This window comes from Ursus maritimus, unplaced genomic scaffold (assembly GCF_017311325.1).
Source record: "Ursus maritimus isolate PB19 unplaced genomic scaffold, ASM1731132v1 scaffold_28, whole genome shotgun sequence".
Lineage (NCBI taxonomy): Eukaryota > Metazoa > Chordata > Mammalia > Carnivora > Ursidae > Ursus > Ursus maritimus.
In genome coordinates this window covers 34,129,117-34,148,394 of record NW_024425341.1, presented here as the reverse complement: position 1 = coordinate 34,148,394, position 19,278 = coordinate 34,129,117, and the positions used below count along the sequence as shown (strand labels likewise).

At 37.6% G+C, this 19,278-nt stretch overlaps 1 protein-coding gene across 2 annotated transcripts in view; it reads right to left on the bottom strand.

Moving 5' to 3' along the window:
- The window catches only part of TRAPPC11 (trafficking protein particle complex subunit 11), a 47,269-nt gene that overhangs the window by 25,982 nt on the left and 2,009 nt on the right, over window positions 1–19,278 (bottom strand). The window contains exons 2-18 of one of the 2 annotated variants that reach the window (XM_008709273.2): window positions 18,454–18,678; window positions 16,015–16,184; window positions 15,070–15,140; window positions 14,096–14,210; window positions 9,995–10,094; window positions 9,564–9,637; window positions 7,914–8,010; window positions 6,149–6,282; window positions 5,351–5,498; window positions 3,409–3,502; window positions 2,582–2,661; window positions 2,394–2,472; window positions 2,257–2,311; window positions 1,769–1,914; window positions 1,265–1,326; window positions 1,019–1,151; window positions 86–216 (exon numbers count right to left, since the gene is read on the bottom strand). In XM_008709273.2, coding sequence (XP_008707495.1) covers window positions 86–216; window positions 1,019–1,151; window positions 1,265–1,326; window positions 1,769–1,914; window positions 2,257–2,311; window positions 2,394–2,472; window positions 2,582–2,661; window positions 3,409–3,502; window positions 5,351–5,498; window positions 6,149–6,282; window positions 7,914–8,010; window positions 9,564–9,637; window positions 9,995–10,094; window positions 14,096–14,210; window positions 15,070–15,140; window positions 16,015–16,184; window positions 18,454–18,657 — 1,893 coding nt within the window. In that variant the 5' untranslated portion in view covers window positions 18,658–18,678. The remainder of the gene's footprint in view (window positions 1–85; window positions 217–1,018; window positions 1,152–1,264; window positions 1,327–1,768; window positions 1,915–2,256; window positions 2,312–2,393; window positions 2,473–2,581; window positions 2,662–3,408; window positions 3,503–5,350; window positions 5,499–6,148; window positions 6,283–7,913; window positions 8,011–9,563; window positions 9,638–9,994; window positions 10,095–14,095; window positions 14,211–15,069; window positions 15,141–16,014; window positions 16,185–18,453; window positions 18,679–19,278) is intronic. The other variant, XM_008709274.2, reaches the window with a different exon arrangement.

The window sequence follows — 19,278 nt, the reverse complement described above, 5'->3', positions numbered from 1 at the left end:
AATTCGCTAAGTTCATTTCATCTAATTTAATGCAAGCTACAATAAGATACACACATGGTAAAAACGCAGTAAGAGGTACTGTTACCTGATTATTAAAGCTGACACAGAGCTTGGAAAACCGAATGGGATGTGGACAGTCAGCCCTCAGATAGATATCAAACCGCACAGGAACATCAACATGAAAACTCGGGGCATGAAACTTGGCTTTGCATTGTACTAGAAATAAAACAAAGACAGTCACACGTTACAGGACCCTTGAGGCACACAGCCATGACACTTATTCTTCCGGAAGGAAACGTCCACCTTGGATAGTCTCACTGAATTCTGCCCTTGAAGCATTTCAATACACATAAATGCAGCTCATTTTTAAATAAACAAAACAAAGTTAAAGAAAGTATAACTTCAAAACCACCTTTAATTGTAAAAACATAGTTGCTCCTGAAATGTAACTAACATAGGAGTTTAAAGGGAAAAAATCATTGTTAGTTTTAACTTATTTCAAAATACCCTCCTGGGGCGCCTGGGTGGCTCAGTCCTTTCGCGTCTGCCTTCGGCTCAAGTCATGATCTCAGGGTCCTGGAATCGAGCCCCCATCAGGCTCCCGGCTCAACAGGAACCCTGCTTCTCACTCTCCCACTCCACCTGCGTGGGTTCCCTCTCTGTCTCTCTCTCTCTGTCAAATAAATAAATAAAATCTTTACAGAAAAAAAAACTTAAAAAAAATATCCATCTAGGCATTACAGAATAAGCTTTTTAAAGGACTGTCTTTTCAAATGCATTTCAAATCACACCTAAACTACAAACGAACGAAGTAAATTTTAATACATAAGCTAAGTACTTAAATTTTTGAAAATCTTTATAAGTCAATGGGGAGAAAGAAAAAAAAATCACAATTTCATCTATAGGATGACATATTTTGAACATTCTTTGACTTTTATATTTACGGTTCCGCAACTGTTCATTTTGTAGCAATAAGGATGATTTCTCTGAAATAACACTGCAGGCGCGGGCCACCCACCGAACGGCACGAAGTCCTGCATCCCTATCGTGAAGACATTGCTGCCAGCCAGGGAGATGCGGTCCGACCACAGCTTCTGAGCCGTTTTCACAGCTAAGACATCACAGTCGGGTTCCGGATCAGGACTCTCATTCTGCACCAACACAAAGTACCATTCGCTCAGCTAGCGATAAAAATACACAGATACAGGTCTAGGTCTACATAGCCCCAGGACGCGCTTCTATTATAGAAAGAACTCCGACTTACCATCAGAACATTTATGAGGTTCTTTTCGATCCGAGATTTCTGGTCATCTTTCAGAGTTGAAGCTAACATGAAGGAAGTAGGAGAACAACTGTAACTGTAAGACGGGCAAGTAAGGCCACTACCCCCACAGAAGGTATTAAAATACTACAGAATAAATACCTCTTCTGAGACAGCTAAGCACAATTCCAGACAATGTACAACAACACAGCTTCCTACATGAGCCCCAACGCTCTAGATTCTCACATTTGAACTCAATGGGAAAAACCATTTCATGACATATTTAAAAAAAAAAAAAGGGAAGAAGAATTTTGTTTTTCTCAACTATCATGAGACCTCGACTATAGTAAGTTCCCTGAAAGTATGAGTCCCTTCACCTGGCAAACCAATCTACGCCGGGCGGAAGTACGGTCAAAGATTCGAGAACTATTCTTTCAGTTTTAAGAAGCTTAAAGACGCTACAGAATTTTAAAGATTCAGAATTGTACTGAAAGAACACCAAGTTACCTCTTCCAAGGAGTTCTAGGGAGTAAGTAATGTAATCTTTTAATTGGGCCATGAGGTAGGAGCACTTCAGAGCTGTGGTCAATATGGATGTAAGCAGGGTCCACCATCCTTCACTCCGATAATCACACATCACGTAATCCAGCAACCTGACAGAAGGCAAGATGTCAGACACACTGAAACAGCTTCACTAGAAAGGCCCTGAAGACGTCTTGGAGGAAGTAACATGCTTGACTCATTTTATATACACGTCAGAAACTCTTACTGAAATAGTTTAATGGGTAATTTCACATTTAGCTAAACATGGTTTCCTAAGACTTTGAGAATGATTGTACTGGCAGACAGCACTTGAAAAAAAAATCACAGAAATGCAGTTTCATAGAAATAGCAATAAATATGGAAATAATAAATCCTTCAAAACACATTTCTATTCTCATTTTGCTGTAAGGTAATGAGATTACTTATAAAAATAAATGGGGGATAGGACTCACTTCAAAGCTTTGGTATAATCCTTTGCATAATAATACTCCTCTCCCATTTGAACCACTGGAAAGGCAAAAAGATTTTATGTACATAATTCTAAACTATTCAAAGTCACATGACACTATGGCATGTTATGGATACTTACTTAGATGACTTTTCATTCTTGGACATTTATACTTCTTAAATTGTGCAACAGCATTGCTTAGAAGAGTTATTATTATTTCCTGTTAGAAGAGAGAAAGTGTGAAACATTCCAATAAGAAATAATCTCATGTACTCTTCGAATACTGAGAAGAATCGTTTCTATTGGGAAAACCACCACCACAAACTTACAGAGTGAACAACACTTCTCTCCTTTAGCTGAACGGCAAGAATCCCCACCTTCTCTTTTTCAGGATCAGAAAGATCAAAGCCTGTGTAAGATAAGACGCAACCCATCTTAGATGGCTCATTTAACATAAATCCTTCACATGAACATTGGATGTGTACACTCCTTGAATCCTTTACTTAAATGTAATGTATTTCAGATTCTTAAACATTCTAGAATTTTAAAGAGTCTAAGAGACGGCTTTATTAGCACGGCAACTTCTCTGTGATCTCCGTTCTGAAGAGAACATTACTGAACTCAGCATTCTCTAGCCTAGTGGAACCAACCACCTGAAGGACAGTATCGACATCATTCTCAGTATAGAGTACTTTCTGGAGATTAAAGTAAATAATTTCTTAACAATTAAGGTTTGATGGCCACAGAAACTGCTCAACTTAAGTACGTCTCAAACCCAAAAAAGATGCAGAGACATTTCTAAGGTGATACAAGTTAATACTGTTTTAAAAGATCAACTATAATAAATCGTCAAAGTTAACTAGAATTAAAATATTAACTAGACCGAAGTGGCTTATTATTTGTGTCATTTAAGACAAGAGATGTCCAAATGTTTTAATCACACTCACGTTTAATTAGAAGCTATTCGAAGATGTAGTGATCTAAACAAAACATCCTAAAAACTAAAGAACTGAAAAATCTTTAAAAAGATGTTTAAAAAACACACATTTTTACCTCAACATATTTTGTGATAGCCTATGTAGCCAATGGAAAAACTGTGATAGCAATCTGTGCCTTCTGAGGTTAAGAGAAAAGGGAGGAGGGAAAAATTATTTACTTAGTATTCCTTGTCGCCATGATCTCTGTCCATAAAAGTCAAGAACGCCTGTTTGTGTTTCTAACGGATCAGGATTAGGATACGTTACAGAAGCCTGTAAAGTAAAACACAGCCCTAAGTTAGAGTTTATGAACCTATCACAAACCAACTTGCCTTCAATCTTTGACAGAAAAAAACATTTCACAAATACAAATATCAAACATATGTCCAGATACCAAAGTTGTGAATAGTTTCACATTAAATTTTCACAAAAATGAAAATAAATGTTCCATTTAATACCAACAGAGCCTCATAAAAATTAAATTGAATAAATGAACCTGATTCTGACAAACGATTTCATAGTAACTAACTCTGTAATATTTTTTTCATCTTTGCTATGATAAACCAGTAAAAATATATGACAATTATGTTCGATGTTTATCCCACATGTATAAGTGTTTTTTGTGCAAACGAAAATAGCATGGTAAGGAGTTTTAAAAAGAAGACACTATTTTCCTTCTTTATCACTTGTGTATTAAGTCCTGGTATTGGTTGGGGAGGGATATTTTTGGCACCAGAATTTACTAATTTACACTGATTTTCTTTCTTGTTACTTTTTCCCTCTGAACGCAAAATATAATGCAAGTACATTGTTGAGAAATACAGAGAACATCCAAAAGGAAGAGGATAAAAATTTAAATCACCTATAAACCTATTAAAACTGTTAACAGTGTATACATTAGTCTACCAGGTTTTGTATGCAAACATTTATTTGTTATCAACTGGAATAATTTTTCACCCGGCTTTTTCCATTTAAATATATTCTGTAAATGCACATCATTAAATATTCTTCTACACCATTACTTGTTATGGCTCCCTGCTGTTCCACATTTTAACAAATTCCCTATGTTGTCCATCTTGTTATAATTTTTTAATTACAATTAATAAATCTGCCCAAAGAACTTTATAAGTAAATCTCAGTACTTCTCTCTAAGGATCTCTTATCTGCCTGACACTTCCTGAAAATAGACTTCTCGGTCAAAAGATATGATTTTGAGGCTTCTCAAAATATTATTTGACAGAAATCTCATTTCACATTCCAACTAAGGATATTTGTCAACCCCGTTTCCTTATATCCTTATAAAATGTAGTTTTAATCACCTTTTAAAATACTGTGCTCAAATTTTAATATGCCTAATTTTTAAATATAAAACATGCGATGAAGTTATAAATCATATGCAAGTAACATGGTAGAAAACTGTAGTTACATCATGATTTAAGGGGGAAAAAATCCAACATTTTAAGTACTAATGTGCAAACTGTTTTTGGAACCATTTTTAAAGTAGCACTGTTGATAATATTCACCTATCTTTAGAAAAGATAACTGCAGATTTTAAAGGAAAATAAACTGACAGAACTATACAAACGTATAGATATACTTATACCCATACATACCACGTTCTCATTTTAAAGGTGCTTATGGGGAAACTGGTATCTAACTATAATCACCCACAAGGAAGGCAAAATGAAATGTCACGTTAAGAAAACTGCAATTAACATTATGCCTCGAACTGATTCTTAAGAATTTTCCACAGAGGAAAACCCCAGGAAGAGAAAGAAGTCCAAAATTTTCCTGTCTGGTAGGTCAAGTCCTTCAAACTCCTACGGCAGTGATCAATGGGAGTTACAGCATGGCTCAGACTAAACCGTGACTTTATTTTAAAGTAATTTGCCAATCAGAAGTCAGCTCTTCACAGAAAAACTTCTGCTTAATCCACACGTGGAAATGGAGTACTCAGGTTAAAACTGAAAATAATCGTAATTCCTGAAAATACAGACAATAAAAACTGATTCTATTCAAAGGCTTGGAAAAAAATTATGAACATCAATTAGTCTTATCTTCTTTCGAGAGAAGATTAATACATTTCCTAAGAGCCAGGTAATACCGGAGTTGGTAACTTACTTCATGGCTACAGAGGGTTTTTGCAAGCTGTTTCCGCTCCTGGGCATAGTAGGCTGCCTGCTGGTAATAGAAACCAGGATTCTGAGTTTGAATAGCTGTCAACCCTAACTTAATAGCTTCATCAAATAAATCTCCAAAGGCCTGGAATCTTAAAGAAAAAATCAAGAAATAAAAAAAGGATGAAAAAGAAAAAGGAAAGAAAAAGCAGCTTGCTTCTAATAATTATTCATCCTGGAAACATAACCTCAGCAGACTGTGTTAAAATAATGCTACTGATGAACTATAAATTGTCGGGGTTTCTTGGTAAATACTAACACACACTAATTACAGGTTACAGAGAACTTCCGCATTTAAGTCGATTCTATACTGGCAAATCGTTCTAAATATACCATCAATGTGTATGTCAACATAGCTCCCACCACTCAAATACAGCCATGCTTCTGGAAACGGTTTCATTTTAGAATTTTTTAACATCAGTCTCGAATAGCAAATTCCATGTCAGCAGGGATTTTGTTTAGTTCATGGCTATATTCTCTGCACCTAGGCACGTGGTGGAAACTCCATAAATATACGTTGAATAAAAAAGACGGTACCATGAATTAAGTGATTTCCATTAAGGAACTCTATGAATCAACATCTACCATTACTGGAAACATCTATGCTAGCTAGATCCCTAAGAGCCTACTTACTGACAAAAGGCTTAGCACAACTGAGAACCAAAGTCCATGCTAATTCTGTTCCTCCAAATCCCAAAAAAATTTAAAGAAAATAATCCTAAAAGTACAATTTAGAACATACTGTTTAGACATCCATGCAGCATGTTCAAAAGACAACTCCGCACTTCCGATTTTTTTCTTACACAAGTCAATGTGTTTTCGGAACTGAGCGATTGCATCCAATGGGGTGTTGTGCTGAAAACAGAGCCTACAGATCTGCAAAAGGTAAAATCAACCCCAAAATAAAGAAGAAAATAGAGTCAAAAGGCATATTCATTTAAAAATATGTAAAACGGGAGACTAACTTTAAAAAAGACTATGACATTTCCTCTCTTAAGTTCTTGGCAATAAAACGGATTTTCTCTATTAGAATGGCTATGCTAAAACCAGAGGTTATGTCCCCTCGATAAAGGAAATAAAATTATTCCATATTTATACTGAACCTACTGTATACCTCAGAAAAGCTTATTCAAAGTACAGAATAGAATACAAAAAAATTGTAACAAAGAACACAAAAATGGGTGAAAATAAAATACTACCTTCTCTAGGACAGATTAACTTTCAGTTTTAGAATTGGCAGAAAGCTAAAGGTTTTCTATACCACCATTAGAGCATAGTGGCCTCCATATCAAACGAGGATTACAGAAATTCTTGAAAACTTTTTATCTGGATTGCTATCTCAAAACAGTAATAATCTATATCTACGTAAGGTAAAAGGAAAAACAGAAGAAATGACGCCTAAATTTATTCCATATGCTTATCATCGGTTTTATATTTTAGGTACGAGGAATATATGAAAAGTTAAGTCTCTCATTCATCCCTGTCCCTCAGCCATTCAATTTCCTGTTCCAGAGGCAACCAGCTCCCAGCATGTTCCATGATACGGTCTACGCACAGACAAGTGTATGCGCATTTACAGATCTACTATGCCTTTTAAACAAAGAGCGTCACACCAAATATGCTGTTTTGTACCTTACTTTTTTCACCTAATATTCCATATCAATAAGTGGAGCTGTCTCATTCTTAACAGTTGTAGAATATTCCACTGTCTGGAGTTATAAAGTATATTAACCAGTCACTTATTGCTGGGTAGTTTCCAATCTTCTCCTACTACGAGATGCAATAAATATCCTTACGTATGTGATTTGCAAGTCTTGGCACATATATCAGATGAATTTCCCGAAATGGAATTGCTAAATCAAAGGGAACACCCACTCTAAATGTGTATAGTCATTGCAAAAATATTCTCTAAGGCGTTATATCAATTTACGTTTGCACCGTGAATTCTAGCGTCTATGTGCCCTCAGGCCACCATCCCAGTGCCAGCCATCTTTAAAAGATGAGTGTGGAAAAATTAAAAGCAAAACAAAAAGCCCCACCTGCCTTCTAGGGGCATCTATTTCTATCATGTACAATCCTCAAATGCTTAAATTTAGTAACAGGTATAGAAGTTTCCTCTCAGGTGATCAGCTACACCTTTTGAATGGCGGTGCCGTTAAACCAAGGAAGGCCCGCGTAGTTCTGATTTGTTGCATCTTATAAAATTCAGTGATACAAGTAGCTTACTTCTCACTCTCTCCCGCTCCCACTTAAAAACAGAAGACCCTCCTAAGGGAGTTTTACAAAAGTAAAACTGCTCTACGAGAGAACTCTGAGACCCACGAACTCAAAACGAGGCACTACGATTACGCTGCTAAGAACCAGGATGCTATTTGAAATAAGATATAAAAGAGAACATAAATAATCAAATACTTTTCAGAGCAAGTAACTAACTATGGCTTTCAAATTTCAAAAAGATAATCTAATATTTAAAGACGAATTTCTGATATTTGAAGTAGAACCATTACCTTGTAGTTTATAAATCCTGCCATAGTCTTTATTTCCAGAATATTAGTTTCATGGGCTCGCAATTCATGTACAAGATTATAGGCGGTCCTATAATTCCTAATAGTAACATATGGAACATGGTTAATTATTAATTTTAAGAGAAGATTCCCAAGAACAAATTCTCAGAAATAAGAGACAATATTTACTCAATATTTCTTAGCACTCAACAGCTCAGGAATAACTTATACATATCGATCTGTGATTTCCTGAAAAAATGATCTACTGATTAATAATATGTGGGAGGAATCAATGACTTTTCACTAAGAACAGAACCACTGCATGTCCATTGTTCTGTTGCTACCATCTATCGATAACAGACAGAAAATAAGCTGAAAATGGAAGGGGACAATCGTCCAGAATTACATTAAAAAGTTAGCATTGTGTTTTAAAAAAAAAAGTAAGCTTTTTTTTAAAAAGCACCATTACGAGCTTCTCCAACAAGAGAAGTTGTATTAGCAAAGAAGGTGCTATCAAGACAGAGCACAGGTCAACGGCTTTTAAGCCCCAGTATCTCTACAGGTTCAGAGGACACTGCTGATCTCTGGCACGGGCTGGGAAAGGGGGAGTGGGGTGGGAAAGGAGAGTCTGCTAGAAGGAGGCCTACCCTGAGGAGGGAAGGCAATGAGGACATCTCAGTCTCCTCCAAAGACAACTCTTTGCTCCTAACTTCCTGGGGTAAAATTTTTCTTTCCAGAATTGCTTTTGAGCAGAACTAGAAGTAAACGTTTTTAACTAAGACCACGGGTAAGGAATGAACTACGTTAAAGCCACTTACAATCACATGGAGTCGCTGAGATTTAGAGAACACAATCTGGCGTTCACCACCTCCATAATAACAAAAAAGGAAGATGTTTCTGAAATAGTCCTCTGAATAATAGATTTATTTTTATTTTTTTCTCTTACTTTTCTGCCCTACGAGCTCAGCTTCTCTTCATTTTTAGGCTAGATAGCTGTTTTTTATCCCTACGTTACACTGCCACTGTCAATCTTCAAAAAATTGAGTGAAAGCTAGAAAAAAATGTTTTATTAAATTGTGCTCAGTAAAAGCAAAGGAATAGAATGCGTGACCACTGCGAACACATACACAACTACTCTCCAAAGCTTCTAAGCAGAGCCTTCGTATTAAAAATGAGGTTGAGGGGTATTATAAACTTAAAAAAATTTTTTAATTAAAAAAAAAAATCACGGTTGAATTAAACAATGTACCATGCATATTAAGAAATTCACAGCATTAGATAATGTTTAATATATATTTACCTGTGGAAATGAGTCAACACAAAAATTTTACTGAATATACAAATAAGTAGTCAACAGGATGGGAAGAATTTTAATATGTTTCTTTTGATCATGAAATTTAATTAAATTAGACCAGAAAACTTTATGATACTATGAAATTTACTTCTGATAGTAAAATGAAAAAAATTTCTGAATCTCAAAATATTATATTCCATTCATCTCTAAACCAATTAAATATTGCATACATACCTGAATCTAACCAATATAAGCATTTTAAATTAATTAAAATTTGGTTGAGATTCAGAAGTTGCCATTAATGTTTTTGTTAACATAAAGGTAAGAAAAATTTAGTTTGACAACTGTTAAAAACTTACTTCAGAGCATTTTGTGTATCTTGTTTCAATTCACTGAAGAAAGCTATTTTGAACTGATGTCTAACAAATAAAAGCTGAAAAAAATAGAAAAAAGATATTATTACATACATTCTCTTAAAATGTAAAAATTACGATAACATTAAGAAGAGACATCAAAGTACGAAGGAAAATACTCAAAATAAAAGATCAAGAATTATTCCAACAAACAAGCATAGTTAAGGAAGCTATAAAAATCTGTAAGAACTTTAAGGGCAAAAAGGAGAGAGACAAACTACTTTTTAAAAGCTAAGACAAAAACTTTTAAAGCATAGAAACCAATTAAAAACATCAAAGCATCACAGATATTTAATAATCTCTTCGAAAATAATCAATGATAACCATCTGCTCTTAGAATGCTTCCATTATTTCCTTCTTCAGGAATAATAATGTACCTGGTGTGTTGTTTTATTCAAAAATTCTTTATGAGATTTCACTCTTCTGATCTCCGTGTAGTAGTAAGTCTGTGCATGTTCATAAAAGGCATTTTCTAATCTGTTCAAAAAAAAATTAACATTCAAACACTAAAGTTATTTTAAACTAAACTGTTCTCAAGAACCATATTTTTAAGACCTGAAAGCAAAATCCTGACAGAGATGATGTCTAGTTTACTTCATGGTAAAGATAAAAAGTGAAGCAAAATATACTGAATTTCTAAATAAAAAATGTAAAGCTAAGACCCCCCAAAAGCCATTCTGAATTACTTACAGTCGAAGAAATACCTGATAAAAATAACTTTTTTGTAATTTGTAGAAATTAGGTAATCTCTAAGATTACTTCCACCTCTTTCATTTTATAAGAAGTGTGAAAGAAAAAGATTTCCAATATTCACTTAATTTGACTATTTTTTGTGCTTTAAATATTTAAGGTTAGAGGATAAGAAAACTAATAGAAAAAGCACCAAAAATGAAAACTGGCAAATGAGAGGCACCTGGGGGGCTCAGATGCTTAAGCATCTGCCTTTGGCTCAGGTCATGATGATCCCCGGGTCCTGGGATCAAGTCCTGCGCAGGGAGCCTGCTTCTTCCTCTGCCCCTCCCCCTGCTTGTGTTCCCTGCTTGTCAAGGAAATAAATGAAGTCTTAAAAAAAAGAAAAAAATACTAGCACGTGAGGGGAAAGTAACATTTATAGGATTCAAATCCTGCTTCACTCCCTAACTTGGAGATAACAAAGGAACAAAGAAAATTTGACTACAGATAGACAACTCAAAGTTTCTTTTGTGAAAGTAAGTATGTATTAACAAGTATCTGCCTAGGGCATGAAAGAAAGCTAAATTCATAGTCAGAAAGCTGGACTTCAAGGTTTTTCCTCCTCAGAATAAAACAGAATTTTGAAGCTGTATTCAAAGAGTTTAGACACATCTAAGGAAAATACGCTAAGAAAAAAATGGATAAGCCAAAACTTTAAATATTCGATATACTTCCTAAGGTAAGATTTTCTTTTTTTTTTTTTTTTTAAGATTCTATTCATTTATTTGAGAGAGAGAGAGTGACAGTGAGAGACAACATGAGCAGGGAGAGGGAGAGAGAAAATCAGGCTCCCTGCTGAGCAGGGAGCCCAACACAGGACTCGATCCCAGGACCCCGAGATCATGTAATCTTCAATGAGCTGATGGCAGACGCTTAACCAGCTGAGCCACCCAGGCGCCCCTAGATTTTCTATTTTTAAAACTACAGTGTTTAAAATGTTAAAACATGAAAAAAATTAAAATTAAGTTCTACCTTTGAACCATACACTGTTTGAAAGAATATATTAACCTAAGCTAAACTGTAAAGTTTTATAAATGGGTAACCTTTGTTCTGAAAGGCAAAATATGATACCAAAAAAAAAAAAAGTCTGCTGGTTAGAATGACACTGATACTCTATTGTCCTGAGAAGGAAGGCCTGGGGATTTGGAACACAGATTTTTATAGAAGAAAAATGCTTAACTCATCACAAGTTTGACAATTCTTTTAAGTATTTTGACTCAAAATGATCAGTGAACCCCTAAAGCACAAAAGATTCTCAGAATCACTCAACACATCAGACAGAAGTTTTATACACATGCTATTGCTTTGACACATTAAAAAAAAAATCAAATTGCTGACATCTTGTAGCCTATAAACTAAATACATCAAAATGTTCTGAAAGCACATGAATGAGTGAGGGTGCCACCGGTAACTCTGTTAATTCCCTCCCAGATCAGACACTGCACATGAAGACTTACTGATATCCAGCTTTGCCCTCTCTCTTAAGATAAAATGCAAATATGAAGAAAGGGTCTCATACTGTCTTCCCTCATCTGCAGACTGTCTCACCCCTGGTGCTCACATCCAGAGTCTGGAGGTCCTGGGTCCAGAGCACTTGCTTTTTACATCAGTCATTTTGACACTGCACTCCTTGTTTAAAGGAGTAATCCCCCCGGCATAATCCCCGGGAAGGGGGTGGTAAAGGGCGGAAGCCACAATTTCTGCTTCTCTTGTGTCCATGATATACTAAATTTGAAAGCTGGAGAGGACGTTAAGGCAGGGTTTCTCAGCCTCAGCCCCACTGGTGTTTCTTTGTTGTGTGGGGCTTTCCTGTGCCCGGAAGGATGGAGAGCAGCATCCCTGAACTCTCCCCACCAGATGCCAGTATTAGGAAGGAAGTCTCAGCAGCGGCCATGATAAATGTCTCCGGGCATTACTCAATGCTCCCTGGAGGCCAAAATCACCACAGTTAAGAATCACTGGATTAAGGGACAGGATGGAGGACAATGGCTTTTTAAAGAAGGCTGCATGTGAACTCAGCCTTAAAAGTTGAGTAAGAGAGCCTAAGAAGGGGAGCTGGAAGGCAGCAGCTAGCATGAAAGCACACTGACAGGCAACAACACCGTGAACGGGGAAATTGTGCAGTGAGTGGAAAGCCCAGGGAGAATTATCAAAGGCCTGGAGAGGTGGTCACAGGCCGGCGGGGGCGCTAGGCTGGGCCTCCATGGAGGAAAAGCAGCTCGGATGTGCTAACAGTTATCTAGCTAGTGCCCCTCCTCTCTGGGTTCCCCAGGAGTCAACACTCACTGCTAAAAGACAAAACTCATTATCTTCTCCTACATTCTGGGCAAGCAGCTCAACTTTACCCTCAGCACTGCCGAGCTGACTGAGTACCCAGGCTACCACTTATTGCTTCCAGTGTGGAGACTGCATTTGCTGACAGCACTGAAGTCTTCTTGCAGTTCATCCTTTCATCTGTTGCCTTTTCAAGCTCTCTCCTTCTGAATTTATACTTCTCTTTCCTAGAAGCCATGTCACTGATACACCAACGAGAATCACATTACTTCCTACAGGACATCGTTTCCAGAAGTTTACTCCTGAGGGAGCAAACTTGAGGGGCATGTATGCAGTTAAAGGAAAAACAGTTAAAATCAAGGAAAAGACTCAAATATAAATGAATCCTGGTCAAAAATTTACTATTATAAAACTTCTTGGGGGGCGCCTGGGTGGCACAGAGGTTAAGCGTCTGCCTTCGGCTCAGGGCGTGATCCTGGCGTTCTGGGATCGAGCCCCATATCAGGCTCCTCGCTATGAGCCTGCTTCTTCCTCTCCCACTCCCCCTGCTTGTGTTCCCTCTCTCGCTGGCTGTCTCTATCTCTGTCGAATAAATAAATAAAACCTTTAAAAAAAAAAAAAAAAAAAAACTTCTTGGGGCACCTGGGTGGCTCAGTTAGTTGAGTATCCGACTCTTGATTTTGGCTCAGATCATGATCTCAGGGTCCTGGGATCGAGCCCTGCATAGGGCTCCACAGTCAACATAGAGTCTGCTTGTCCCTCTCCCTCTGCTTCTCCCCCTGCTCTCACTCTCTTTCTCACAAATGAATAAATAAATAAATCTTAAAAAAAAAAAAACTAACAACAAACTTCTCTGCAACACTAAATGCTAGAAAACAAAGGACCATGGTCACATATTTTGTAAGATATGGTTGTGTCCTAAGTCAGATGCCTTTCATACACAAGGGCTTTATACAGATATTTAAGATACAGTCGGCTTCAGACCCTTCTTAAAAATTATTTAAATATATACATCAACACATGGAAAATGAAGCAATGGAGGCCAGAAATGAAGACACTATCATATGAAAGGACAAATAGGTCATGAAAGGACATACGGTGCTTATTGAAAAATACAACGGAAAAACATGTAAATATTTTTTTAAAAAATGGAAGTTGATCTAGACATATATATAGTGCCAATGAGGTAATGCTAGGTGGCAGTTCAGCGTGTGTTGTATGATTACTTCCAGTTTTACAGCAAAACACGTGTTTGGAGACAGACTTAAGAAGTTGTTGATAGTGGTTCCAATAAGGGACTGGAAAAGGTTAAGAAGCTGACAAACGGGCCTTGTGTTTTCACCTCAGAGCCTCTGCACCCTTTGAACTTTTTCCCATGAACATGTATTTTTTTTAATTAAATGAGTCTAAGCAACCGATTTTTCAATGCCTCTGAATAATCTAAAGAAAAGATGTTTAAGATCTTTATTTACCTTATAATATAACCCACCAGGTGGTCAGTGTGGGGCAGTACAAACAAAGATTTTCCTGAGAGTTCACACGCGTTACACAAAGCTGCGGCCCTTTCTGATGCAGTGACATCTTCTCCTGTTGACAAATCCCATAAAGATGAAGAAAGAAAGAAAATGATTCATGTATTTTTCTAAACACACGGTTCCCTAAGTCTAAACTATATAATTAGGAAGAAAAACGCAAACCCTCTTTCACCATGCCAGAAGGCCTCCAGGATCCTTGAGAGATCTTNCGGGGCGGGGGGGGGGGGTCCTCAGAAGTCACACAGTACGTATCTGTCAGGAAAACCCTGTGGAATTTTCTACTGAGCCAAGATAGACGGGCCAAGTAATGCCAACACAGATACGCCACATAACTGTTTCAAAAACTGTAACTAAAAATGGAAGCAATAATCCATCAAAGTGGTTTCTGAAACTCGGATCCCACAAGTTTCCAAAGAGAAACAGAAAACATTTTGGCCTCTCAAAGTCTTAGAATGTAGAAGAAATAAGCATTTGAGGCTAAGACATTTTCTTATAAGAAATAAGAAATCCTATAGCAAATTTTTTCGTTGTCCTATTGCAAATTAAGAAAAAAAAATCACAGAAAGAATATAATTTCAAACTGACCTCTGATAAGTAAATAACATTCTTTTTTAAAAAATCAAGTGAATAACTGTTTCGTCAACTGATGTATGCCTACACAGTGAGGTAAGTGGAACTGGGGGAGAAGAATATTTTAATATTTAATATGAATTTTTATTTAATATTTTAATTTTAGCATTTTATTTTTTATACGGTAGGCATTTATTCATGATTAGTACTTTTTAAAGTGAACACACCATCTCTCTTAGAACTGAATGCACAGAAGATTTTAACAGCAAAAACTATACCTCCTGATAATAAGAATGGGGAGCATAAAGCAAGTGACTTATTATTCATTAACGTTGTGATACCTGGGGGCAAAGGGGTTTTCTTCTGAATCAGAACCACTGCAACTTTTGTGTTTCTCCCTTGTAAACTTTGCCTGCAATGGAAAAATAATAAAATTAATTAAATAGAACTAAATTGTTTTGACTTTAAAAAAACGTATTCAAGACTTTACATAGGGGCGCCTGAGTGGCTGAGCTGGTTAAGCGGCTGCCTTCGGCTCAAGTCATGACATCGGGGTTTTGGGATCCAGCCCACATCGGGCTCCCTGCTCAGTGGGGAATCAGCTTCTCCCTCTGCCTCTGCCCCTCCTCCACCCCAGCTCATGCTCCCTAATAGATGAATAAAATCTTTAAAAGAAAAAAAAAAGACTTTACATAAAGTACAAGCTTGATGATTCAATGGAAAAAAGATAAATTTCAACTAAAAACCCCCAAGATTAGAGGAAATCTTTTCCTGCAAACAAAGAAACTTCTAGGCTACAATGATTTCAGTTTTAAAAGTATACTCTCACATCAAGCTTTGAATCCTGACAAAAATCTGCTTTAAAAGCCAAGTTGAATAGATACTTTCATGTAGAAGTTATAATGCGACTTATTTCTTGAGGATGATACGTTACAGACTCGTCATCCAAAACAATCATTTTGAAGCAGGAATGGTGATAAAACAAGTATCCCACATGAGACCAAATAGCAAATTACTGTACTTTCCCCCAAATATTATAAATGCAAGAAAAAAAGCATTTGGAAATTCACACTAATGTGTCCTCTACATTTCTTCACACACCTTAGCATTACAGAAGTTAAGCATTCATGTTAAGCTACCCGTCAGGAACCGAACAAGTGTCCGTGGAGAGGAGGGGGACAATCCCCAAATGAGCGCTGCGGTCTCGGCAGCACTCGGTTGCCTTGAATAAATGCTGGGAATTGTACAACCTGCGTGGCCCATCCGATACATGGAGAAGACCGTACCTGACGATTTCCACTCTGGTAGCGCACTCGGACTGCTTTTCTTTCCACTGCGGCTCATCCCAGTCCAGTTCATAGAACACAACCACCAGGGCCGGCACCAGATTCAGATGTTTATTCATCCAGCCAGTCTTTAAGATCCCCTTAGGAATGTACCATTCATAGGAAGTTCTCTGCAAACATGGGCAAAAGCGGAAGACCCTTATTTGATAACAACAGAAGCCACCTGTTACTGAGTGGGACGCGCCTCCTGTGCATTCATCCCATTCCACATACACACGAGGCATTTCTAAGATGAGGAGATTCAGGCCTACAGAGATCACATAAGAGCTAACAAGTGTTGGGGGTATAATCGCAACCCTGGGTCTACTACAGTTTCCACTGAAGGAATAACCAGGGGCGCCTGGGGGGTTCAGCTGGTTAAACCTCTTCTCACGTCATGATCCCGGGGACCTGGGATCAAGCGCCTTGTCGGGCTCCCTGCTCAGTGGGGAGTCTGCTTCTCCCCCTCCCCCTGCTTGTGCTCTCCCTGTCTTTCTCTCAAATGAATAAAATCTTTCAAAAAAAAAAAAAAAAGAAGAAGAAGAAGAAGAAGAAAGAACGAAAGAAAGAATAAGCAAAGCCAAAGCACTTCTCATCATGTCAAGGCTCTCCTGAAGTCCTTGGCCCTTTTCCAGGTAACTTCTATTCCTCACCAGTCCAGTTTCCATTCTTGTCAAAGCAGCTCAAATAAAATATGATGTCAAACCCAAAATGGCTTCATCTGTTTCAAAGACACGTGCCAGGCTGGCATTTTACCTTACTTGTGGGTGGAGGGGAAAATGAAGGGCAACTCTTAAATACAGAAGTGTAACAGCAGTCCCTCGGGGGTCAGCAGTAAGCGCCACATCGTGGGAGAGAGGTGTTGGTGTGATTATTAGTCCTGAAGAAACTAGCTGAAACCTCAAACTGCTTCCAAAGCACCTGTCCCGACTCAGATTACTCCCAAAAGCCTCTTCAAGTGAGGAAAGACAATAAGGACAGTAAAAGAACCCAGCACAAAACACTTAGGGCCTCAGGAAAGAACAAGGAATGGGCACATGAAAAGCTCCCGCGCTGGAGAATGGATCCAGGACAAAAGGGGGAGGGCTGTGCTGGACACTGGCCCTCCTGGACACTAATTCCACACTAAGAACAAACACGTAAGGGCTGGGGTGCTGTCCCTTGCACAATGCCAGAGAGCACTCGCAACCTTGACAGCTGGGGGTCTGAAACCATGTTTCTACTGGTCTGCCACACATAAGCAGAAGAATCAGCTGGCCACCAAATCCACAAGTCCTACCCTTGCAGAGTTTCACCAAGGAGGCCTTGAATTTACATTTTTCATAAACATCACCAGTGATGATGATATCCTTGCTCCAAAGACCAGTCTGTCAAAAACATTGCTCCCGAGCAAAAAATTAAAATTAAAAAAAAAGAGCTCATGGTTTATTTTGATCAATGTGTCCTGGTAACCGAATTTTAGACCAACTCATAAAATTACGATAAACAGCAAATCAATATACATGATTTTCTTTAAAAAGCAAATGAGCATTGTAAACACTTTTTATGGATTAGCTGCTGTTATTATTATTAAAATCATTCTCTTATTTTTCTAGGTAAATCAGAGTCTCTATTATGATGTTCAACCTAAGTCAGTTTTGAACTTAGTACCTTTCCTCACTCCACACTAAATAAACTGGTTCAGTTTATGTAGAACTCCCCAGGGACAGAGAGCTTGTCTTATTTAAATTTCTATCACCAGCCTATTGCATAGTTCCTAGTACCTAACACAAAGCTCAAAAGATGGGTGTGACATTGAACCAAACTGCAAAGACCATGGATTCTATAATGATACTGGTACTGATAAATGGGGAATGGGAGACTTTCCCTTTAGAGAGAGCTTTACGGAGAGTAGGAAGTGTTTTAAGCAAATGAAAAAAAAAAAGAAAACCCAGGATAGAAAGCTTAATAATTATAGAGGCGCCTGGGTAGCGTAGTCGTTAAGCGTCTGCCTTCGGCTCAGGGCGTGATCCCGGCGTTCTGGGATGGAGCCCGGCATCAGGCTCCTCTGCTGGGAGCCTGCTTCTTCCTCTCCCACTCCCCCTGCTTGTGCTCCCTCTCTCGCTGGCTGTCTCTCTGTCAAATGAATAAATAGGGTCTTTAAAAAAAAAAAAAAAAAAAAAGCTTAATAATTATAAAGTAATTATTCCTCTGGGGTTAAAAAAAATAGCTATCATTACACATACCTATAGTGTATTACATACATGAAAAAGCCTTGGGTTTTCTCAATGCATCACTATAAGCACGGCTTTGATAAACCCAAGGGTTTTCCAGCACAGACATTAGGAAGAAAAAAGGTATACGTGGGTACAGAGGAAGAGAGGGAGAGAATGAAAAGACCCCATACAATCATGTCATTACCTTAGGTCTACATTTGGGATACTCATGGTCACCTGGGAGCACCTTAAAAGAAATTGGTACCCGATCAGCCCTCCGATTGGCACAGAAAGCATCCCAGACAGCTCGATGAACAGCATTATAAACTACATCCAGGCCCGTGAGGGTAACAAAAGCCATAGGCCGACAACATAATTCCACAGGGAAGTCCCACTGTGTAGGGCTCATGTTCAAGGTGTCAGGAAAAATCTGAAATACAAACGTGAATACATTCAAAATGTTTTAATAGCCCATATCCATATCTCATCTATGAGACTCCACCATTTATAAAACATTATAAAAAGGCAAAAGACTGAGTCTTTTCGAGTATCTGCAAACTGTTGAGCAAATACAAAATAGAGGAACAGAGGGAAAGCCTCAATTCCTGAATAACAACTGGTATCATATATTTTTAAAAATCTTTCCTATTCCAAAGGTTGTAGTCAACTTAAAGACAAATCAGTATTTTCAGTAACATCTCACAATGCACACAGAACTTTGGGATGAACAGACCAAGAAAGCAGGAAGGTGATCAATTTCTGATATAAAATAAAATAACTTCTGACTTACATATAATAAATACAACTATCTCTAATTTCTCTGTAATTGCTAACATCTAATTTCTGAATTCCTCGGAAATTATTAAAATAATACGCTAGTTATCTAAATAAATATGTTTTCTCACTTCTCCATGATTAACGTAAAGTGTACTATCTAAAGGAAAATCTAGAAGAGAAAAACTAACAATGAATGAAAACTCTCTAAGAGGGACACCTTTCTACTGTGGCCTTCAGCTGAGAATCAGTCTAT